Source organism: Penicillium malachiteum (assembly GCF_028827825.1).
Source record: "Penicillium malachiteum strain IBT 17515 chromosome Unknown utg000003l:1.0-4950554.0:1.0-4952489.0, whole genome shotgun sequence".
NCBI classification, from domain to species: domain Eukaryota; kingdom Fungi; phylum Ascomycota; class Eurotiomycetes; order Eurotiales; family Aspergillaceae; genus Penicillium; species Penicillium malachiteum.
The window spans coordinates 4,058,159-4,080,359 of NW_026643096.1; the positions used below are offsets into that span (position 1 = coordinate 4,058,159).

General features: G+C 46.7%; 12 protein-coding genes across 12 annotated transcripts; 6 read left to right on the top strand and 6 right to left on the bottom strand.

Annotated features, from left to right (window-relative positions):
* Window positions 1-130: 130 nt before the first annotated feature.
* On the top strand, window positions 131-1,444 carry N7483_007834 (putative mitochondrial tricarboxylate transporter (Ctp); the record flags this gene model as incomplete). The annotated part of the gene is made up of 8 exons (XM_057091271.1): window positions 131-163; window positions 218-272; window positions 331-351; window positions 411-542; window positions 609-756; window positions 817-1,074; window positions 1,142-1,327; window positions 1,387-1,444. The coding sequence occupies 8 exons, from the start codon at window positions 131-133 to the stop codon at window positions 1,442-1,444; spliced, it is 891 nt and encodes a 296-aa protein (XP_056946012.1).
* A 162-nt stretch (window positions 1,445-1,606) lies between these two features.
* Window positions 1,607-2,980, bottom strand: N7483_007835 (putative mitochondrial translation release factor (RF-1); the record flags this gene model as incomplete). The annotated part of the gene is made up of 3 exons (XM_057091272.1): window positions 1,607-2,614; window positions 2,677-2,843; window positions 2,908-2,980. 3 exons carry the CDS (start codon window positions 2,978-2,980, stop codon window positions 1,607-1,609), a joined length of 1,248 nt encoding a protein of 415 aa, XP_056946013.1.
* Window positions 2,981-3,338: 358 nt separating this feature from the next.
* N7483_007836 (DnaJ and TPR domain protein) lies at window positions 3,339-4,904 on the top strand (the record flags this gene model as incomplete). The annotated part of the gene is made up of 2 exons (XM_057091273.1): window positions 3,339-4,253; window positions 4,314-4,904. 2 exons carry the CDS (start codon window positions 3,339-3,341, stop codon window positions 4,902-4,904), a joined length of 1,506 nt encoding a protein of 501 aa, XP_056946014.1.
* A 195-nt stretch (window positions 4,905-5,099) lies between these two features.
* Window positions 5,100-5,995, bottom strand: N7483_007837 (protein-L-isoaspartate O-methyltransferase; the record flags this gene model as incomplete). The annotated part of the gene is made up of 2 exons (XM_057091274.1): window positions 5,100-5,714; window positions 5,831-5,995. 2 exons carry the CDS (start codon window positions 5,993-5,995, stop codon window positions 5,100-5,102), a joined length of 780 nt encoding a protein of 259 aa, XP_056946015.1.
* A 3,214-nt stretch (window positions 5,996-9,209) lies between these two features.
* Window positions 9,210-10,077, top strand: N7483_007838 (uncharacterized protein; the record flags this gene model as incomplete). The annotated part of the gene is made up of 2 exons (XM_057091275.1): window positions 9,210-9,465; window positions 9,515-10,077. The coding sequence occupies 2 exons, from the start codon at window positions 9,210-9,212 to the stop codon at window positions 10,075-10,077; spliced, it is 819 nt and encodes a 272-aa protein (XP_056946016.1).
* Window positions 10,078-10,560: 483 nt separating this feature from the next.
* N7483_007839 (uncharacterized protein) lies at window positions 10,561-12,481 on the bottom strand (the record flags this gene model as incomplete). Its single annotated transcript, XM_057091276.1, has 11 exons — window positions 10,561-10,605; window positions 10,656-10,727; window positions 10,789-10,911; window positions 10,963-11,022; window positions 11,089-11,481; window positions 11,546-11,617; window positions 11,649-11,861; window positions 11,935-11,990; window positions 12,059-12,130; window positions 12,198-12,253; window positions 12,318-12,481. 11 exons carry the CDS (start codon window positions 12,479-12,481, stop codon window positions 10,561-10,563), a joined length of 1,326 nt encoding a protein of 441 aa, XP_056946017.1.
* A 422-nt stretch (window positions 12,482-12,903) lies between these two features.
* N7483_007840 (NADH dehydrogenase [ubiquinone] 1 beta subcomplex subunit 9) lies at window positions 12,904-13,440 on the top strand (the record flags this gene model as incomplete). The annotated part of the gene is made up of 5 exons (XM_057091277.1): window positions 12,904-12,923; window positions 12,988-13,120; window positions 13,177-13,255; window positions 13,319-13,360; window positions 13,415-13,440. 5 exons carry the CDS (start codon window positions 12,904-12,906, stop codon window positions 13,438-13,440), a joined length of 300 nt encoding a protein of 99 aa, XP_056946018.1.
* Window positions 13,441-13,953: 513 nt separating this feature from the next.
* Window positions 13,954-14,585, bottom strand: N7483_007841 (histone H2A; the record flags this gene model as incomplete). Its single annotated transcript, XM_057091278.1, has 3 exons — window positions 14,505-14,585; window positions 14,066-14,358; window positions 13,954-14,009 (listed from the first exon to the last, which is right to left on the bottom strand). The coding sequence occupies exons 1-3, from the start codon at window positions 14,555-14,557 to the stop codon at window positions 13,954-13,956; spliced, it is 402 nt and encodes a 133-aa protein (XP_056946019.1). The 5' UTR covers window positions 14,558-14,585.
* A 408-nt stretch (window positions 14,586-14,993) lies between these two features.
* On the top strand, window positions 14,994-15,722 carry N7483_007842 (histone H2B family protein; the record flags this gene model as incomplete). Its single annotated transcript, XM_057091279.1, has 3 exons — window positions 14,994-15,333; window positions 15,399-15,470; window positions 15,544-15,722. Coding segments are annotated over 3 exons (591 nt in total), but the record flags the coding sequence as incomplete, so codon positions are not given.
* A 439-nt stretch (window positions 15,723-16,161) lies between these two features.
* N7483_007843 (cysteine protease ATG4) lies at window positions 16,162-17,617 on the bottom strand (the record flags this gene model as incomplete). Its single annotated transcript, XM_057091280.1, has 5 exons — window positions 16,162-16,531; window positions 16,598-16,822; window positions 16,874-17,042; window positions 17,096-17,392; window positions 17,464-17,617. 5 exons carry the CDS (start codon window positions 17,615-17,617, stop codon window positions 16,162-16,164), a joined length of 1,215 nt encoding a protein of 404 aa, XP_056946021.1.
* Window positions 17,618-18,392: 775 nt separating this feature from the next.
* N7483_007844 (uncharacterized protein) lies at window positions 18,393-20,230 on the top strand (the record flags this gene model as incomplete). The annotated part of the gene is made up of 3 exons (XM_057091281.1): window positions 18,393-19,080; window positions 19,146-19,683; window positions 19,768-20,230. 3 exons carry the CDS (start codon window positions 18,393-18,395, stop codon window positions 20,228-20,230), a joined length of 1,689 nt encoding a protein of 562 aa, XP_056946022.1.
* A 173-nt stretch (window positions 20,231-20,403) lies between these two features.
* Window positions 20,404-22,082, bottom strand: N7483_007845 (putative C2H2 finger domain protein; the record flags this gene model as incomplete). The annotated part of the gene is made up of 2 exons (XM_057091282.1): window positions 20,404-21,898; window positions 21,973-22,082. 2 exons carry the CDS (start codon window positions 22,080-22,082, stop codon window positions 20,404-20,406), a joined length of 1,605 nt encoding a protein of 534 aa, XP_056946023.1.
* Between the last annotated feature and the right edge of the window lie 119 nt (window positions 22,083-22,201).

Below are 22,201 nucleotides of genomic sequence, written 5' to 3' on the forward strand. Positions count from 1 at the left end.
CTATACTGTATATGCGGAGTAAAAGACTCCGATTACGGAGATAAACTGCACAGAGTGGGGCTGCGGGAGACCGTATGGAATCTACAGCCCGAGGTTCAACTTCCCCAGTTTACCTATTATCATTGTCGCAATGGCTACAGCGAACAAGGACCAGACGGCTAAGGTGAGTCCTGGTTTATATCTTGTTCCTAGAGCTTTCTGCTAACTCTTATCTCAGCCCAGCGTCCTGCGCTCGATCCTTGCAGGCTCCACTGCTGGAGCCGTGGAGATTGGTATGGGAGTCCCGCATGTGTCATAGGGATTCATAGAATTATTGCTAATTCCTCGCAGCAATTACTTATCCAGCTGAGTGTAACGAACTTCGTTTTCATATCTCTTTCCCGGTCTTGTGAAGACTAATTGGCCATCAGTCGCTAAGACCCGAACACAACTCAACCGCCGACTCGCCGTCGGCGAGAAACTACCATGGCCGCCATTTGGCGCCCAGTGGTACGCAGGATGCACAACTCTCATCATTGGAAACTCGCTGAAAGCCGGAATTCGTACGCTCGTCTTAATCCCATTTTCCCCTACCTGGAGTTTGGTCTGACCTATGGGGTAATTGGCAGGCTTCGTTGCTTTCGACGCTATCAAGGCCGCCCTTCAGGATGAGAATGGAAAGATCTCGGGACCAAGGACTGTCGTGGCTGGTTTTGGTGCAGGTTTCACAGAGTCTCTTTTGGCGGTTACACCTTTTGAAAGTATTAAGACTCAACTGTGAGTATATTCTATGTTTCTCTGTGTACGAAAGTCCAGGATTAATGAGTCATCGTCCAGGATCGACGATCGAAAGGCCGAAAAGCCACGGATGCGTGGTTTCCTTCATGGTAGCAAGATTATCTGGCAGGAGAGAGGCATTCGAGGCTTCTTCCAGGGCTTTGTCCCTACTACTGCCCGACAAGCTGCTAACTCCGCAACCCGATTCACGGCCTATACCACCCTGAAGCAGTTTGCAGAGGGCTATGTTGCCCCTGGCGAAAAGCTAGGCACGCTCAGCACCTTTGCTATTGGAGGAATTGCTGGAATTATCACTGTGTATGTCTCGACTACGTTGGAATTGTTCAATTTCTCGCTCCCTGGTGCCCAAGATTAACCTCTCCAGTTACGTGACTCAACCCCTGGATACTGTCAAGACAAGAATGCAGTCTATCGAAGCTAGCAAAAACTACAAGAACAGCTTCGCTTGTGCGGCCAGTATCTTCAAGAATGAAGGATTCTTCACTTTATGGTCTGGCGCGGTCCCCCGACTGGCTCGGTTGATCCTGTCTGGTGGAATTGTATTTACTATGTATGTTCTGTTGGAGATGCTCGATTGTCTCGATGACGCTCCTACTAACTGCTATACAGGTATGAAAAGTCCATGGAGATGCTGGATCTCGTGGATCCTCAGCGTAAGTACCTTTAAAATTGATAGAGCTGGGTTTGGATTTGGGTCTGCGTTTCACTTTGATTCAATAGATTTGTAAAGATTTGTCTTCGGATCTATGAAAAATGAACTATATACAAGTGTATGGTATCTTCAAGTTTTTGATAGTAGTGTACATGGTTGGGAGGTGTAAGTCTCTCTCTATTTTTTCTCCTTCTTTTCCTTGATCATGTCTTCGGCCACCATTGCCTCAACTTCGCGGTCTGCCATCCAGGTCCGCACACTCTCCATGACCGTCTCTAGGCCATGACCTCCGTCTAGAACAGAGTCCAAGTTATGGATTGTCGTTCCGCTGCGATGATCTGTACAGCGACTCTGTCCAAAATTGTATGTTCGGATCTTGTCACCACGGCCCATTCGAGCTACTCCTCCCATAGCACCTCGGCGAAGATCAACTAGCTCCTGCTCTCGAGCTTCTTGACGTGCTTCCGCGATCTTGGCCCGAAGAATCTGCCAGGCTTTGCGGCGATTTGCATGCTGAGAGCGCTCATCTTGTATAGAAACCACAGTATTTGTAGGAATATGGGTCAATCGAATCGCAGATTCGGTTTTGTTCACATGCTGTCCACCCGCACCTCCAGCTCGCATCTTCTCGACTCGCACCTCCTGCGGATCAATATAGTAGTCACTGTTTGGGTCTTCGAAATTCAATGCACTGTCCATACCACCCCCACTTTCCGGGAAGCTGGGCAAAACCATCACACTGACGGCACTAGTATGAGTACGGCCCTTGGTTTCGGTGGCCGGCACTCTTTGAACACGGTGGACTCCGGATTCGGTACGTAGAATGTCATAGGCACCTTCGGCTTCGATTTCTATAACACCTTCACTGAGAAGATCCTCAGAGGCTCCAACTTCTAGATCTTGTTTCAAGATTGTTGGTCGCAGTCCTCGTTGTGAACAGAATGACATATACATGCGAAGCATCTCGTGCGCAAATAGACCTGCCTCATCACCTCCGGCTCCGGGTCTGATTTCAAGAAGACACGGGAGGTCTGCGAAAGGGTGTCGAGGGATTAAAGCTTTCTTTAATCGGTCTGATATCGCGGGTAAAGCTTCTCGGGTCGAATCCAGGTCCTCCGTCGCGAGAGATCGTAGCTCCTCGTCTGTGTCGCCATCTTCCAATAATGATTTCAGTTCAGCGATTGACTATCAGCCCATGATTATTAGCACTGGCCCTTGGTGTGTTTTACAACAAGGAAAGAGCCTACCTCGTTGGCCTTCTCCCATTCTTTTAGAACTGAGGTTACCGGGGCCAATTCTCCGGCGCGTTTGGCTACTGTCGCATCGAATGAACCCGATAATCGATCTGTCAGTTCGGAATGCTCGGAGACAAGTAATCGAGCTCGCGTTAGAAGCACCGGAGACAGGCTAGAATCTTGAGTAGGAGAATAGTTAGCACAGTACTAACCTATACCTAGGTATGATATTGGGCGACTTACCTGAATGTACATATCGGAGAAACAGACGATTGATCTGACCATATCTAGGTCGCAGTATCCGACTGCATAACATAGTTAAAAGAATGAAGGTGAAGGTGTGTTTCTAGTATCTTCAACCTCGATGTCTCCAGTCATGTGCTTTTGCGATAAGATTGTGTAATTTATGTAAATTACGTGTAAAGGCCACGGCGAAGTCATTAATTCCAAGGTTGTCGCCTCCAAGGTTGATCTTGTAGTTCACTCTTTATCTCTCCAACTTCTACTTTCTTTTTTAAACATACTGAGTAACTCTCAGTCATGTTCATTACATCTCCTTAATCTTAATCTAGGAGAATACTACAACTCTTATTTTAAAACAAAATTCGAATTCATCGAAATGCGCATCTCACTTGAACCGCTAACGGTCGTTCTGGCCTGTCTGTCCACAAGTTATGCCGTGCAGATTCCCCCCCGATACACCTCTCTCCGAATTGATTACCTCCGCCAAAGCCCACCTAGCAAAAGGTTCCCCACGAGATGCCCTAGTCTTCTTCGATGAGGCCGTCCTCCGTGACCCAGCAAATTACATTACCATCTTTCAACGCGGCGCCGCCTACTTATCCCTCGGCAGAAATGCATTGGCCTCAGAGGACTTCAATCGCGTACTAGAACTCAAGCCTGATTTCGAGGGCGCTTTACTACAACGTTCTCGTCTCAAGGCGCGCTCCGCTCATTGGAAAGATGCCCTCGACGATCTCGCGCGTGCGGGGAAACAGACTTCGAATGATTATAAGGAAATTGAAGAAGCCAGAGATGCGGCGACTTTGGCCTTTGCTGCGGAGAAGAAGGGTGATTGGGAATCTTGTGTCTCCCAGGCTGGTGTTGCAATCTTAAAGGCGAATACCGATCTTCATCTGAGACAGACTCGCGCGCATTGTCGATTTGAGAGAGGAGAGATCGAGGAAGGTGTTAGTGATCTTGCGCATGTTCTTCAGATCTCGCCTGCACTGGTTGAACCGCATTTGCAAATGTCTTCCATGCTTTTCTATGCCCTCGCCGATAGTGACCGTGGTTTGGCGCAGATTCGTAGGTGTCTTCATACGGATCCGGATTCGAAACTGTGTAATCGTCTTTATAAACGAGAGAGACAGTTGTCGAAGTCGATTGCGAAGTTGCATAGTGCTCTTGAGGCGCATAAGTGGAGTAACGCTGTGAAACTTATGGTTAGCAGTGCCGAGGACACTGGTCTTATTGAAGATGTTAAAGCGGATGTTGCGGAGGCGAGGGAGGCTGGGTATATTCACCCAGCGGCGTCGAATAATCTTTATGTTTTCCTGGTTGAGAAGACCTGTGAGGCTTATCGAGAGGTATGTGACATTTTGAGATCTGCTGATGGTTTCCTTGTGCTAATTATTATATTCTTTTAGTTAAAGATGGGTAAAAAGGCTGGTCCATACTGTGCTGAGTCCCTTCAGCTAGTCCCATTCTCTCTCCATGGTCTTTTGTACCAGGCGCAATCTGAGCTGGATGAGGATCGATTCGAGGAGGCTATCAGAACACTCAATACTGCTAAGGAACATCACCCACACTCCCAGGAGACTCAATCTATTTTGCAGAAGGCACATGCCCTTCTCAAGCGCTCTAAGCAAAAGGACTACTACAAGGTTCTTGGTGTCAGTCGCGACGCAGATGATCGAACGATCAAGCGGGCCTACCGTCAATTGACCAAGATCCATCATCCGGATAAGTCTGCCTCGCAGGGAGTATCTAAGGAAGAAGCAGAGAAGAAGATGGCTTCCATCAATGAGGCCTATGAGGTTCTTTCTGATTCTGAACTTCGAACTCGTTATGATAACGGCGACGATCCTAATGACCCTGAGTCCAACCGGGGAAATCCATTCCAACAAGGCGGAGGATTCGGCCATGGAGGTCAGCAGTTCTTCTTCCAGCAGGGTGGTGGTGGAGCTCAATTCAAGTTCTCTGGTGGTGGTTTCCCTGGCGGCTTTCCTTTCCGGTGATTTAGACTCTTTTCTACGTCTTACAGCAAATATACCGTGGTGTTTATAGGAGTATGCAGGCGATTTCCTGCCGATCATTACAAGCATTTCCCTCTTATTATCCCCAATTCTTCTCCTATGGTGTAGATCATGACTAGGCTTGTATTAAACGTAAATTGAATCTTGAATTATCACCTTCGCAGTCACTGACCATAGCTAGGGAGCATCAGTCAAAGGTACATAGCTAACCTGGAAGACCTTCTCTTTCTGAATCGATCCATCCGCCCGTTTATCAACCACCCAGATATACTGTCCTCCATTGGCACCAAGTGAAGAAGTCGAACCATTATTCTCTGATTCAACAGGAATGAAGAGTCTTCCAGGAGCTTTCAACTGCTCAATCAAAACAGGATGAAGAGTCTCCGCTGCCGCACCCACATGGATAGCATCATATGGAGCATTCTCCTTCCATCCCAATCGCCCATCGGCAGTAATCAACTTCACTTGTCCCGAATCCTGGAGTTCCCGGCCGTGTTCGGACTTGTTCATATTGGACTGTGCCAATTCTACGAGTTCGCGTATATGATCGATGCCAATCACTTGGCCTTGTCCTTCTGTTCCGGGTGTCCCGGTTACGAGATTCGCGAGTACGTGCGTAAGGTACCCGGACCCGGATCCAATGTCCAGGACTCGACATCCGGGCTGCAGGTGTTCGATTAGGTACTCACATGCGTGCCCGTGCATGTGGGGTGCTGAGATTGTAGCTCCGTGACCGATGGGTTGAGGGGAATCAGAGTATGGACGCGAGGGTGCGTAGTGGGCCCGGTCAACCTGAGTGGATCAGCTCGAGTTCTCGTGAATCCGGGACGCGTTCCGGTGGACGTATATGTATCATGGAGAAGAGGGAGATAGAGATATGAAATAAGTAAAAACTTGCAGCTACTTACCCCTAGCATGGCCTCCTTGACTCGTTCATTCTTGATCAACCCAACCTTGAATAGATTCTCGATTAACTCGGTATTGGTGGACCCGGAGCAGTACCACGCCATTGCTAGGGTCCTTGCTTGTCTGGGTGATTGGAATAGTTTTGTTAGTCGATTGAGCAATCGCATGTAAGATCCTGATTTGAAGAGATGAAATGGTCGAGTTCAAATTCTCAGTGGATTCGAGATGAATTGAGTTGAGGTTCGAGTGTTAAAAGTGACGCCATGCTCTCCTCATGATTCCACGTGACGTATCTGATTAAATCTCGAATTATCTTAGTATAATCATGATATTAAGAAGATACTTCACTTATTGAGATTTCTGTCTGTTTCAGGTTATATTATGAATTTTTAGAATTATAGGATCAATGCATATTGTGATGTAAATCAATTGTTGATAGTAATATGATGATCATGCAGTGATAGTACAGTCAACTCTCACTTATTGTAAACCCTTCCATCCAAGCAAAATATGTTACAATAACTGAATGTTGCAATAGTGAGAGATGACGTAATCTTTATTTTGGATAGCCCTAAGCCCTATTTCCTATTTAGGTATCCACCCCATAGCATCCAAAGTCACCTGACGCTTCTCATCATTCTGAATCCTAGTAAACTCATTGATCAAGCCCTCAACCTGTCGAACATGGTGCTGCGTGCCTTTTTCTTTGTTCCCAATCCATAGTAGAATATCTTGTAGATGCCCTAATACATCGGAATTAGACGGAAGATCTGGGAGGGCCAGATATATATTCGTCGCTCTCCTCCGTGGTAGTACATATCCCTTCATCAACTGGCTGCTCTGGTATATTACCTTCATCTGAAGGATCAAAGAATTGATCAAATGGTATGATATCATTATCATCACCAAGTTTTTCAATTACTTGATTATATAGAGCCCCAATTTCCTCATTTAAACCAGGCTCAATAAGTGAAGATGGCTTAGCGAATAAGGATGTAGTCATAGGATGAGATCTTGGATGAACCAGAGTACTTTTAATAAAGCAATTTTGAATGGTTTTATCAAGAACTTGGTTTCTCCAAACCTGAGTAATCCAAACAAGTGTATAATAGATACTCATCTTCTTACGAGGATTAAGTCCACAATCAAGGATAGCAATCATCCACCGTATCCATTTCTTCCGATAATAATGCTTCAGATTTTGGATAATTCCTTAGTCCAAGGGTTGATAAATCGACGTTATGTTTGAGGGGAAGAAGACAATCTTAATACAGGGTAGTGGTGGTAACACCAATAGTATAAGGTAACATATGATCCAATAATAACAAGACTTGTCTATCCATACTGATACACCCATAAAAAGAGCGTAGCCAGTCTTCCATAATATCATAACGCATCCATACAGCATCATTATAACGCCAGATACATCCAAGAGCTTGGATATTAACTCCACAGAGAGCACGAGGGGTTTTTGCTATCCCAATCAACCATAAAGGTACCCGGTCTGAACCAGTTGTATTTAATATAACAACAACAGAAATTTAAGTCTTATCTTACTTTTGCCCTACTATCTTTCCTTTTGAGAGACCCCTATTAGGTATTTATCGCTAATAAAGCCTAGTTTTATCTATATTATAGATATCCTCTAGATTATATTGGTTATAAATTACTTGGATAGGATTAATATCCTGATGAATTGAGGAAGTGTCAGCAATTCAGGCTGATTGTGTGCCTGGATTCCTGGGATGAAAAGTGGCTCTTTTTGGTCCAAAGGTTATGCTGACTAATTCATCCCGCGATCAAACATTTCCGTTGCGAAATGAATGATATGGTTTTGATCTGATCTATCAGATCAAAGATGATCTTCTCTCGTCCGAGAAGATCCGCAACCCGAGCCCCGTTGTTAGGATCAATGGTTGCAAGATGAGATGAAAGGACTCGATTATTTCGGATTCCGTAGCCCTTTCGTCCCATATCCTGAGACCTTTGGTCTCATGTTTGTTTAGTCTAAAGTTCTATAAAACCTGATCTTACCCCTTAGCTAGTTTAGCATCGAATTCAATCGTTTTTGGATCAGTTGTATCTTTGTTTGATTCTTTCCTTCCATTCCATCCTAAGTTCGGATCCAGCTTGGTCGTATGTCATTCCATCTGATCCGTGTTGTCTGATCTTTTGGTCTTATCTTTACCCTTTCCTCCCAAGTCCCCTGTAACTTGGTATTCCCTGTTCAGCTGACATCCTCTGCGTGACGTCATCACCTCTGGTCTGTCCCCGACACGCTGAAAGGAAGGGACTAAGGCAGCTTCTCTATGGAAAGTATGATATCGAAGAGAATGACGGTTTTTGAATCGAGTAAGCCAACCCTCAGAGAATTGTGGTTTTGGATGATCTCGATATTTAGGTATTTTATTCTAAAGCTTAGCTGCTTTATATTAGATTAAAGTACTAGTTATTAGATACCCTTCAGTAATATGCCTATCTGCCCAGTCAGAGAGCTTTTGGTCTAATATAGGCCAATAGGAGGATGATACGCGCATACTTGTCCCTGCAGGACCTGTATCAAGGTATTCGTATTGGAGGAAATGATTCTTGATACTGATGCACGGCTAATGTGGTATTTAAATTGGGTGTAAAACCAATCAGCACACTCTCTTTGATTAGGAGAGGGGGTAGAATTAGACCAAAAGGCACATAGAGCCTGCTTCTGCGCATCTGATATACCCTGTCTCATACGCTTTGCTGGGGGGGCCGAAGAATTTGCAGATTGAGACATCCTGATTGGTCAGAATAGAAGATGACTAAGCACTGATGGGAGGAAAAGGTGTGCAATAAGTGAATTTTCAATAAGTGAGTAATTTATTAGTAGATAGCGACAAAAGTGGGTCCATCCAAGCGAGGAGGCTGCTATAACCGGGGTTTTGCTATAACCGGTTGTACAATAAGTGAGAGTTGACTGTAGTAGTATGTAGTAGTACAGAGTATATGGGAATATATAAACACTAGTGGAGCACTATACATATGCTCCATCAATTCCTGATCAAAATTCTATGATCCTTGAATATGTATAGATTGTAGCTAAAATTCAATATACAGAAATAAAAAATAATATTCATTAGAATTTACTATATATAAGACCAATACAATAAAAAATGGGAGTATAATCAAGGTGAATACTAATTCACATATGTTGTGTCAAACGTTTGAACTGCGGGGCGATAGATCATATCCACTTCAACTTTTTCCATTTCCCCCTTACATTCAAGCTACCACCTGGGCAGTTCACCTATAGCTCCAGGCTACCTCCTGAGCTTCGTCGGGTCTTCTTCCACCGATCGCTAAGAAAACCCCTCAGAACATGCCATCTTAATTACAAATCCCAAAATGCCATCAGCTTGGCCAACCTGGGTCCTGGAGGACCTATCTCTTGCCCCAGAACCCCGAAACATATCCGCCGACCCGGAAACGCGCCTAGACGTGGATTGCATGATCTTGGATTACCTCGGCTGTCGTGCCATCTATGAAACACTTGCACTCATTGAGAAACAACTACGGAATGAAGATTATACCCAGGATGAGGAGGAGGTCAATTGGCAAGTTGATACAGTGAGAGGTAAGGAGAGATGGACTCGATCGCAGGGTACAAGTTCCTGATCTTTTTGCGATTATAGGGTTTAGAATGAACTTAGATGTCGCTCTGCCTGATACTCATCTCCCCGAAGACCTTGATATCAAATTCCGAATCCTGAGCCTAGCGGATCACCTTCGACGTGTCGGTATCCGATCTGAAGACTCAGACCAAAACCGCCCGTCAATATCACAATTTGGATTGGAATTCAGGGATCTGTGTCTTACTGCGATCGCCAGAATCTGCGAGCTACGATGGTTCGATACGACTGCTCGACTCATCATTCAGGCATTACTCGATGATAAGCGCCGAGGACACCAGCAGTTTTCGCAGGAAACATTAAACCTTTACTCGTGGACCCCCGGAGACCCAGAGCGAGACGCAGTTTGGTCGAAAGTCAGATACAGTTACCTCAGTGATTTGGATATCCGGGTGGAATTTCCGGAGCAGTTATTCGCTGACAATTATTCGATTGAGGAGTTTAAGGACGTTTCAATGACCTTTTTACGTGATCTTATGATGGTCATGGATGAACCTGTTCTGCTGCAGCTTGAGCGAGGGAAACTTTGGGATTTGACTCCCGAGGAAACACAAGATTTGAAGACTCGATGTGGGCTGAGATGAGAATGTGATCGTGGAGATTAACGATATCAGTTGTGAATCTCAGATGCGAAACAACGCGTTATACCACCCCAACAACATTAATTCTCGCTGTATTGTTACAGAAAATCAGGATCAGGACATATCGGAATGGGATGAGCTCAATCTCAAGCCCGTGGTATCCAACTTGTCATTACTTAGCTGCCAATCTCCAAGGTTGTCTTGGCTATATAAGGATGGCACTGGAGAATGACCCAAGCCCATCACGCCGAGCGCCATTGAGAAGGAGAGAAGCTAAAAGCTCGTCAAGCACAGAGAAATGCTTAGTTACATACAGGCATGTCCCTGTTACCGAGGAAGGGAATCAGATCAGGATCGGAGGGAATGAAGAAACGCCACCAATATTCAAATGGCAGTCATATTTGAAATCGAATAATCTACAGTGGAGGCAATGGTTGCTCTAGTATCACACAGTTCAACCACAGGTCAACATGGTCAACATGCTATTTAACCGAGCAGCATGCGGCGGGGGTCCTCAATGTACTCCTTAACCTGAGAGAGGATTAGCATAATCTTCAAATAGCATAATAGAAGAGACATACCTTAACGAGGAAAGTGACGGCCTCACGGCCATCCAGAAGACGGTGGTCGTAGGTGAGGGCGAGGTACATCATCTATTTGAATCAAATATTAGTATATCATTCCTGTGCAAGGAAGTAGATGGGATAATCATACAGGGCGAATCTCAACCTTGCCGTTGATGGCAACGGGCTTGTCCTTGATAGCGTGGAGACCCAGGACAGCAGTCTGGGGCAAGTTGATGATGGGAGTACCCATCAAAGAACCGAAGACACCACCCTACATTAGTTAGCATTGTCATCAGATCAGAGTGTCAGTGAATGGACTCACGTTGCTGATGGTGAAAGTACCACCGGCCATATCCTCAATGGTCAGCTTGTTGTCACGGGCCTAAACCTCAAGTTAGCATTATGTATACTTGTGAATGAATTTCAGAATGAATTTCAGTGCTGTTACCTTCTTGCCCAGGTCAGCAATAGACTTCTCAATGCCAACAAGATCCATAGTCTCAGTGTTGCGAACAACAGGGGTAACGAGACCCTTCTCAGTGGCAACAGCAACACTGATGTCAACGTAATCACGGTAGACAATGGTGTCACCGCCGTTGGGGCCCTCAATGGAGGCGTTAACAGCAGGGACGTCCTTCATGGCCAGAACACAGGCGCGGGAGAAAGCGCTCATGAAGCCAAGCTTCACACCAGTCTTCTTAAGAACATCATCCTTGTAGAGCTTGCGGAGCTCCATGAGAGAGGACATGTCAACCTCGTTGAAGGTGGTCAGGGAAGCAGCGGTGTTCTGGGACTGCTTAAGGCGCTCAGCAATGCGAAGACGCATACGGTTCATCTTGACCTATTATACAATAATATGGTTAGCTTAAGTGACTTTCATATTGCAGTAGGATCGTAAAACGTACGCGACGCTCCTCACGGTTACCCTGGGTAGGCTTGGTCTCGGGCTCCTTGGCCTCAACCTTGGGGGTCTCCTTCTTGGGAGCAGCAGGCTTAGGGGGTCTCAGCCTGCTTGGGCTGCTCAGCAGCGGGAGCGGCAGTCTCCTTGGGCTTCTCAGCAGCAGGCTCGGCGGCCTTCTCGGGAGCAGCCTCCTTGCCACCAGCAGGAGCATCACTCAGCTCCATCTTGACCAAATCCTGACCAACGGTAACAGTATCCTCCTCAGCGACCAGGAACTCCTTAATGATACCAGACTCGGGAGCATTGACGGAAACATCGATCTATGAGACAAAAAGACGTCATGTTAGAAAATTTATGATCTAGCAAGAATATAGATATGTCAAGTGATCTTACCTTGTCAGTCTCAATAGTCGCAATCTCCTCATCACGCTCAACAAAGTCACCAACCTCTAAAGTATATGTTAGTATGCTCGGAGTTAAATTCCTTGTATTCACATGAGGATGGCGAGTTGCATACGTTTGGAAAACTGCTTCAGGGTACCCTCTGTGATAGATTCGGCCATCTGGGGGACCTGGACGACCTTGTCGGCTATGATAATGGTGTTAGTGATGCTATTGTATAGGTATATAAACCAGGATCAATCGGTCGGACTCACCATAGGTGCGAATCTGGGAGCCCACGTAGGGAGCAAGGTTGCGCGAGACATTGATTCTGCGATATAGTTTAGTGATTGCGCATAAGACCTATACAAATATAAAAGAAACAAAGTAATTACCCTGATGAAGCCTGGAGCAGACCGGAAGCTCTGGGGATAGAATTGGTTCGGGACAGAGTAGACAAGCTCTGAGCACCACGAAGTCGGCAAGGACCGCGAGAGGCTCGGGTCAAAGTCGCCAAGCGCTGACCGGAAAGACGCGCCAAAGGAAGTCGGGCAGCCATTGTGTAATTTAAAATGAAAAGAAAAAGAGATCAAATCAAACGTCTCCAAAGGAGAATCTTGGAGAGTAAAACAAAGGGGGAAAGGGGAAAAAAAAGAGGCCCAAGTTCTCTTGTTACGTAGCCGAAGGCCAAAAGGTTCCCGAATGCCGAGATGCGGAAGTTCTGGAGGCGGCAGTGGAGTAATGTTTTTACGGCTCTTCGGTTACGCATATTGACCTACTTGGTACTTTGTTAACAAATGAGCTCTGTTTCAATAGTCACCCCGGGAAGCATCAACGGCAGCGACTACAGCATAACCTCCAAGCTTTTGGCGCTTTCAGATTTATCTGATATTGAGTGGATATCAGTGAAATTGATCTCTGTTCAACTTAATTCATTGAACTTCTTAACCCAGAAAGAGATCGCAAAAGAGCGTGCACAAAATGTCCGCATCCGCCGCTTTGTGAGTGACCTGCGCCGTTGGATATAACTCATTGGGAATGACTTCAATTTCTAACTAGAGATAGATCCCTGTATCGCCGATCCTTGAAGCAGTCCCTGGACTGGGCTGTTGACCGCCGAGTATGGCGCGGCCAGGCCGTTTACATCCGCTCGCTCTTCGAGGCCAACAAGGACGTCCGTGATCCCCGCCAGCAACAGGTCCGTTACCCCCCGAGATTCTCCGATAAAAGTCCAGGTTGTTGACATGAAATCAGGTTCTGCTGCGTGAGACAGAAAAGCTGTTGGAAGAGTGGAAGCACCCAGATCCCTACCGCCCACCTACTGCCCCTGGTGGTATGTCTGATCTTAATCTTGATACTGATTTTGATAGTAGGATATGGCTGACATTGATAATAGGAAACAAGTGGGAGCGCAATCTGCCTGCCCGTATTCTGCCATGTATGTGAAAGGTCTCCTTCTAAATGGATTCAAGTTGTACTAATTTGTGTATAGATGCGGCTCCTCCCGGTGCTCACTAATTGGGATTCTGCATGGAGGGAGCACAGGGATCAAGGAGATGTGGACTATTTCTTTTCTAATGCGAAATTACCCGCTTGTATTCAGATTTGGCATATACAACAATGCAATGAAACCATCAAAATCGTACACTGTGTATACTTGATGTAAGAAATGAATAGGAGATGGTCCAGAATCAACACAGTGTAAACCATGAAATTGGAATGCAATTGCAAAGAGGATAATGCAGAGAATACAAGTAACAACTACAAGGGAAGAGAAGTAAAGTCTGATGGACCTAGAATCGTTTCATTGATCCGGGCGTGTGCCCCTGGGCTATCCGAGAAAAAGCTGAAAATCCCATCGAACTAGAGTTCGTCGGTATCATTCCATGCCCGCAGGCATAATGTACAACCAGGAAACTGAAGAAAGAAAACGCAGAGCCATAACGTGCCCGTCCCATAACCCCATTATCGTGAAAAACCAACCCACGCCGGAAAACAAACAAATAAAACCCGCGAAAGAAAAGGAACCGTCTACAGCTCCTGGCTACCACCGGCCTTGGCCTTGGGGGTCTTCTTGGGGAGAAGGTCTGAATCGAAATGTTAGGTGCGGATCGTGTATAAAGCGGGGACGGAGAAAACATACTCTGGTGAATGTTGGGGAGGACACCACCCTGGGCAATGGTGACGTGACCCAGAAGCTTGTTCAGCTCCTCATCGTTACGGATGGCGAGCTGGAGGTGACGAGGAATGATACGGGTCTTCTTGTTGTCACGGGCGGCGTTACCAGCCAACTCGAGAATCTCGGCAGCGAGGTACTCAAGGACGGCAGCGAGGTAGACGGGAGCACCGGCACCGACACGCTGAGCGTAGTTGCCCTTGCGGAGCAGACGGTGGACACGACCAACGGGGAAGGCCAGACCGGCCTTGGAGGAACGGCTAAAGAAGAAGAAAAAAACGCGTATTAGAAATTGGAAATCCAAGAGTGCAAATCAACTTCGGTATTGTTTGGAACCCGAATCTTCGCGTCATGACGCGTATACTGGATTTTCAAAACATCTCCAAGTATGAGAGAATGGACTTACGACTGAGCGTTCTTGCTGCCGCTAGCCTTGCCACCAGACTTTCCGCCAGTCATTTTGAATGTGTGGATTTGAAAAAGGGGGAAGGGTTTTAAAAACGGGTTGAGTGAGTTAGAGAGATGTAGAAGTCGATGAAGCGTGGATGGTAGAAAGGGAAGCAAGAGGAGGGGGCGTGGAGGATAGCGGAGGGACTTTATAAGAACGCGGTGAGGGTGACGTTGACTTGTTATCAATGAGACTCAATCAGATCACGCACTCGCTTAAAAGGATCGACCAATCATAATGGAGATCACAGACAAGCGGATGATCCAGATCAGGTTTAGTGGAGTAATTTATGGGTGTTACGGTACAATACATTGGACCCGCGTGATCTGCGGGTCCCTTCCCCCACCTATTCATATAGTAAAACGCGTCTGGGTCCAGTTTAATCATACAGATCATACCAACCTCTTACTGTATTGAAATTCTCCCTCCTTTTCTGCACTCCCAGGATCAACTGCCCGTTGGCGGTCGAGTATAAAGACCGCGTTCCCCTCCGTCACCGCGTTCCTCTTACTTTTACTTATTCCTCAACCCTGCTCTTCCTCCATCAACTTCATCCACTTTCTTAACTTTTTCAACCCTTTCAACTTTACCTTTCTCACCCATCATCAAAAATGGCTCCCCCCCAAGGCTGCTGAGAAGAAGCCCTCTACTGCCGGCAAGGCTCCTGTCGGTGGCAAGGCCCCCGCTGAGAAGAAGGAGGCTGGCAAGAAGACTTCCGCTGCCACTGGCGAGAAGAAGAAGCGTGGCAAGACCCGCAAGGAGACCTACTCCTCCTACATCTACAAGGGTGAGTTTTTTGATGATCGCGACGCGTCAATATCACGAACACGCGCTAATGTTTTGGCGTTGCAGTCCTCAAGCAGGTTCACCCCGACACTGGTATCTCCACCCGTGCTATGTCGATCCTGAACTCCTTCGTCAACGGTATGTTTCAACTTTGATTACTTTACGCTCTTCGCGTTTTTCTATCTTCATCATTCTGACTTATTTAATTCAGACATCTTCGAGCGCGTTGCCACTGAGGCCTCCAAGCTGGCTGCTTACAACAAGAAGTCCACCATCTCTTCCCGAGAGATCCAGACCTCCGTTCGCCTCATCCTCCCCGGTGAGCTGGCTAAGCACGCCGTTTCTGAGGGTACCAAGGCTGTTACCAAGTACTCCTCCTCCGCCAAATAAGCGGACTCTGGATTTTTCGTTTCTTGCGGGATTGCTTTTCTTTTTACTGCCTCTGATCTGTTTTTTTTCTTGGGTTCTGAGGCGGTCGGTTATGGGTGTTTTGCGGGTTTTCTAATGTGTCATGGGATGGTCTCGATTTTCTTTTCCCCAATGGGCGACTTTTTCTGATGGTTACTACTCGATGCGCGCGGTGTAACATAACTCAAGTATGGGGTTTGGTTATCATTTTTTAACCTCCCCTAACTAGAACGCGAAATTCCAAATGCTTGATCGCATTTCAATTTTTCTCTTTTTTCTAAATCTGCTTCCCTTTCCATTCTGTTTTTTTATCTGCTGATCAAAATATGACGCTTACTTGTGTCTTGTAATCCAAGGTTCGTTTCTGATTTCTGGATTCTGTGTCCAAGGTTGTTTGCAGCTACACTATTCACAGTTTCGCCTACTCCATCTCGTCAGAATCGTCCAACGCCTCGACTTCATATACTGCCGATGATCTTCCCGATCCCTGCTCCAATCTCGGTTCTGTCAATATGTGAATGATCGGCTTTCCCGGCGTATTTCGAACCCGCTCCTTCCAATCGACCCAATCAGCCTGATCTTTGATCAAAAATCCAATCAACATGCTCGGATCCATGTCTTTGAGGTGAATTCTCCGTAACCGCCGAGTATGATAGCTCTCTCGTTCTTCTGGGGTATATGGCTTCTCGGGCGATCGATATGGCAGCGTGGGGCGTGTGATGTGGGGATCAAGGAAGAACAGGTGGGAATCTTGTACGCCAACAAAGTAGTGCGATGCGGAGGGGCGTCCACTATGATCAAATTTGGTCAGTTTTGTATTGATTTCCTCGATCGGTGGCGTCAACTTGGCAACTTACCCTGCCACTCCCACGGACTGTGGGTACTCAAATGCCGCTCGCAGACCATCCCAATATACGGCAGTCACTTGTTCGATCCCCAATCGTAACCCAAGGAGAATCAGAGTTGGCTGAAATCGCCCTGTTTGAGAACAAGCTACCCGCATGAATTGGTCCTCGTAGACATCCGAAGTATCATTAGTAACGTAGACCATTAATCTTGGGTTCTCGCACTGTGTTGATAAGCTCCTAGACTAGATCAGCTTTGGTTCTGTGAACAGTGATCGGGGCACTTACTGGATGCATCGTGCTGTTGCCGATGGACCAAACCATTCCCCAGGATATTTTCCGCATGAGTCGGCGCCACACTGAACAAATCGATGTATTGAGAATGGAGCCGCCGGATGATCTGCGAACATGGCCAGTAGCTTCGATTCCTCCTCAAGCCGATCGCCTTTTCGCCAGGCTGGACACCTTATCAGCCACGCGTACCCTCTCTAGTGTTGAGTAAACACCTACCTCGGCCAAGTAGTAACATGCTGAGTGCATTTGCCAAAAGACTTTGACCTGATCGAATCATACAGCCCCACCCAGCATCAGAGGTGAACCCTTGTGAATCCATAAGCTGACTTCGCAGCCGGACGCCCAGCGTCATCGCGGATGTTGCATCGGGGCTCTGGCTACGTGGGATAGGAGGGAAGTTGGAGCGATATGTCATCCATATTCGTGATTCAAAATCAGCTAGGAATTCCTCGGGCCATATGCTCTTGGTTGAGCTTGGTGATGTGGCTGTCGTATCTCCATTCTGCTGTGTGCCTGCGTATTGTTTAGTGTGATTTTCCCAGTATGTTTCTATATCACTACTTGACCTCGTGAATAAGGCATACCTTGTGTGTTGTGGTTCGAGTCATGGGTCGGATGTGGGGGATATCGTTCACCTAGACACCAGATCGATGCCTCTGGTGTTGTGTCATTCTTAGGTTCTGGATCCCAGAAGTATTGAACAATACGCTTGCATCTTTCCAGATCCACTCCCGCCATCTCGAAATATTTCCACTTTGAATTTTGCCTGGTGAGGTTCTTGTCAGATGGAGGAAATGAGAGAGAGTCGTGGTCACGTTGTTTCTGATGGGGCGGAGAATGATAGTTGGGAGAACCGTCGAGGGGTTCCGTAGTAGAAAGGAGGACCATCGATATATATCTTTGGATGATCACCCGTAAACCCGATAACTCCACAGGTGTAATAAACACAACATGAACGTTCCAAAAAAATTGAGATATCCGTTCAATAAAGATCGGAATGAGGAAAAAAATACTGTAGAATCACATTTCATAAAAAAAACAGAAGCAAGTTTTATAGATGGAAGAAGATCACGAAATATGAGTTAGAAGATCATGGGGTATGCTCCGACGTCACTGTACGGATGCCTGATTACTGCCTTATCATATGTCGCCTTGTTGCCTTAATGCCTGACTCAGATGCAGTCAACTGGTTCAATGTCAACTGTCCGTGGGGCACATGTATTTCAAGGTCGTCAACTGGTGTATTATCTAGCACCTGGAACGCAACTGGATCCCCTGTTCCCCACCGCCCTCACATCTTACCCCCCCACTCTAGATTCCCAAAACTTCCATTCTTTCCTGCTTCACTTCACTAGTCTTTACCTCCCACAATATTATGGCTCGCCATGGCAAGTCAAAGCATCGGCCTAAACCGCTCAGGCCTCCGGCGATGGCCAGTAAGTCTTTTGACCTATCCAGACATCCAAACTCAGCGCTTATTTATCTCCAAGAACCATCGCCACCCCAATTTACCATGCAGGAAGAGGCCCGCAATACTGAATTCCATCCCCGATCCTGGGCGCACAGCAAGCTTAGACATAAGGCCGTTAAATTCGTGAGCGCAGGGCATCTGCAAGGAAGTAACAACGAGGCCGATAAGGAAACCGATAAGACAAACTCTCCGACAGAGACCGAGAAAGAGGCGACCGAGCTTGAAACAAAAGATTCATCGGAACCAGAGGAGGATGATGGAGACGATTTCTTTGTTTTGGACTCTAAAGGAGCAGATGTCGAACCTACAGGACTTCCGAACCCCGTCGCATACGTTGATACTACGGATAGCGAGTCCAGTGAAGATGAAGTCGTCTTCACTGGCCGACAGAACAGCCGGAAGCCAGTCATCATCGAGACAGACGCGGTTGAGCTCCAATTCTACTTGCAAACACTCTCGAAACCGCAGCCTCTGGCTGACTCTACCCATCACTCCTCTACCACACACCATCATACACCGAAACAAAGCTATTCATCGGAGGAGGATCTTGGCACACCAGAAGATAGCAACTCAGGCATAGGTCAAGAATCCAATACAGAAGAACTCTTGCAAGCACAAGTCGAAGCTGGGGTCGGGATTGAGGTCGCAGGGCTGGAGGAGGAGATGCAAAGTCATTCTATGGAAGAGGCGGAAGTTCAAGGTTCAATCGACGGTAAGGTGTCCCACCGGCGTATGAACCAAATGTTTCAAAACTTACTTCATGGGTGATGTGAGACTGACACATCATTTCATTAGTGCTCTCCAAAATCCATTTGGATACCGAAGCCAATTCGTCCTCAAGCTCGGACGATGATGATATGGACATGAGCTTATCTGATGAATCCGAGGATGATGATTTGGACGATATGGATGACGAGGGTCTACTTGAAGAACTGGCCATGAGCTACAGAAATCAAGAACGAGACGCTGGGAGCGGTGCTTTCCCATCAGCAACAGCATTCGCGGATGCGCTTGACAAAGATCCCTACTACGGTCTTGACATTATGGACTTCGACCGACCGAGTCTGCAAAAGAAATCCAAGAGCAAGAGAGCACCCCAACTTCAGGATCTCTTGCTCTCGGACAGCGACCTAGAATCCTATCTAGAAGGGGTCTGGCAAAAGGACCGCACCAAAAAGAAGGCCAGGAAACAGGAACGAGAAGAGCTGCGCGCTCAAGGTTTATTGGGTAGAAAGCCAGGAGATGCTGACCTCGCCGTTAAATATGATAAGGGGATGAACCTGGAAGAGTTGATCTCCGAGATCAGGACATTCCTTCTTTCTTCCAAAACCAGGTATGTATCGAATTCAATTATTCACATTCACATCCACATCCAACCATGATCATCGTGAGATCAATTGCTAATACAAGGTCACAGTCTCTCTCTACCACCAATGACAAAACATCGACGAAAGACGATCCACGAAATGGTGGGCAAAGTGCCGTTGAAATCGCAGTCTCGTGGTAATGGTCCATCTCGATTCCCTGTTCTCATCAAAACATCTCGTACACCCCAGTACACACGCAAGACCATCTCCCAGTTCGATAATCTCTTTTCTTCAAAGAAGTTCAATCGTCGGATCTTCCAATCCTGGGGTCCGGATACACACAAAACAGCCAAGCCCAAGCGGGGAGGCGGAGGCGTCACTGCTGGAGTGTCATACATGGATGGTGATGTGGTAGGTGGATCGGCACCTGAAATTGGTGCTGGAAACAGAGGACGAGCCATGCTGGAGAAGATGGGTTGGAGCAGTGGAACGGCTCTGGGTGCCATGAATAACAAGGGAATTCTTCAACCTGTCACGCATGTGGTCAAGAACTCACGCACGGGTCTTGGCTAACATCTTGTTCAGTGTTTCTTTCTTTTTCTTCTAGAGTTATTCTACTCCCCCAATAATGCTTTATAGACATAGATCATAAACTCATAACTTTCTACATAGAGACAACTAGCCTCCAAACGTTTCTCATGATATCCCACAAATTAACTGAAAAAAAAAAAAATTCCATGCTCACTTCATCGCTTTTTGTTCTTCGCCTTAGTAGTCTTCGTAGCCTCTGGTGGCTGCGCGTGGGTCGGATTTTCTTTAATATGCGCAAATAATTTCGTCCTCGAGGAAAACGCAGCATGGCAGTTCTCGCAAAGGGTGCCTGTAACATCGTCATCACCCTTGGCAGCCTTCTTTGCTCGTTTTTGCTTCGCCTTCCCCACTCGAGGGACATCTGGTTTATCGTCAAGCCCAGAGGCTGAAAGTTGTTCAGTTAATGAAGTCATACTATTCCCCAGTGGGGACTTATTGTCTTGATCGAGTCTTGTTTGAACGAATTCTCTTGACGCGTAGTCATCATCGTCGACTGAGCTTAGAGAAGCGCGTCTTGAGCTAGGGTTGGGAGACAGATGCTTGGGTTCATCTGTATCGGAAAGTGGCACCGCAAGCTCCTCATCCTGGTTGGCCTCAATCTCGCCAACGACAGAACCTTCTGATGGGTGATCAGACAAGTCGATATCGTGATCTTCCTCATCACCCGTGACCATGACATAAGTCGCAGGAGTGGGATCGTCCAAATTTAGATCATCGTTTTCCGCGCGCATTTCACGACACAGCTGCTTCACAGCCTTGACGTGTTTTCTGCTTTTCTCATGGGCCTCGAATTGCTTTTCGCTCTTGAAGGTTTTGTTGCAGACCACACATTCAAAGCTCTCAACCTCACTTTCGGAGCTCTCTTCTTCATACGGAATAGGTTCCTCGGAACGAGCCCATTCCGGAATAACATGATCGCGCATTTTGGCTTGATTCATAGCTCGAGATCTAGCCGCTTGAGCAGCCGCTGACTGGCGGAGGGTCTCCTGGCGCTGTGCTTCATTCTGAGCATTCGCTTGAAAACGTGGGTCTCGTTTCTTCACGAAAGCCACCAGTGACCTCACAGTATCGTTGAACTCACGAATCCCTTCCTCGCGAAGACGACGATTCTCCTTCTCCATCAATCGTCGGACTCGGCGGTCTGGGGCTTCCGAGTAGCGATATTTATCTCTCCAAGCAAAGGATTTCCGAGTACTGAAACCAGCCCACACGTTATAGAATGGGCGTACAACAACTTCGAAGTGATCATTACGACCTCCAAATGAGGGGTAGTCGACCGTCTCTAGACACTCTGCTTCGCATGCTAATCTTTCTTCCAGCGCTAACTTGGTAAACTGTTCTTGAAGGCCACCAAAGAATCCCGTCGGAGCATCGGAGAACTCCATGCGAGGGCTAAATAACACGAAGATCTTGAGAACCTCGTCTGCCGTTGTCATTCGCACATTATGCATATGCGGGGCTCCATCAGAGTTTCCCTCGGATCCTAAGAACGCGTCGCTATGGGAATCATACCAGGCACGTTCCTGGGAATCGGAGAGGACCTCGTATGCGGTTTGAATTTCGGCAAATAGTCGCGTTGCTTCTTCGACATTTCCGTAATTTCGATCAGGATGGAGTTCGAGGGCTTTTCTGCGATAGGCTTTCTTTATTCTGTTCCGCAAATCATAGTTAGTTTAGAACTGTTTTATACCAGATGTTCATCATAGTGTGTATATGGAACTTACTCATCATCTGTTGCTGCAGGAGTCACACCTAGTAGTTCATAATAGTCGGTTTTTTGAGCTACCGGTTGTGGCCCGGGGGCTTTTGAGCCCGTAGATTGAGATTGACCCATTCGAAAGACTGATTTATGAAAGGAAAATAATATAAAGAAATGAAAAAAAGACAGAGAATAAGGAGAAAGAGTATTGAAGTGTTGAAGTATTGAAGTGGGATTAAAAAAAAAAGTAGATT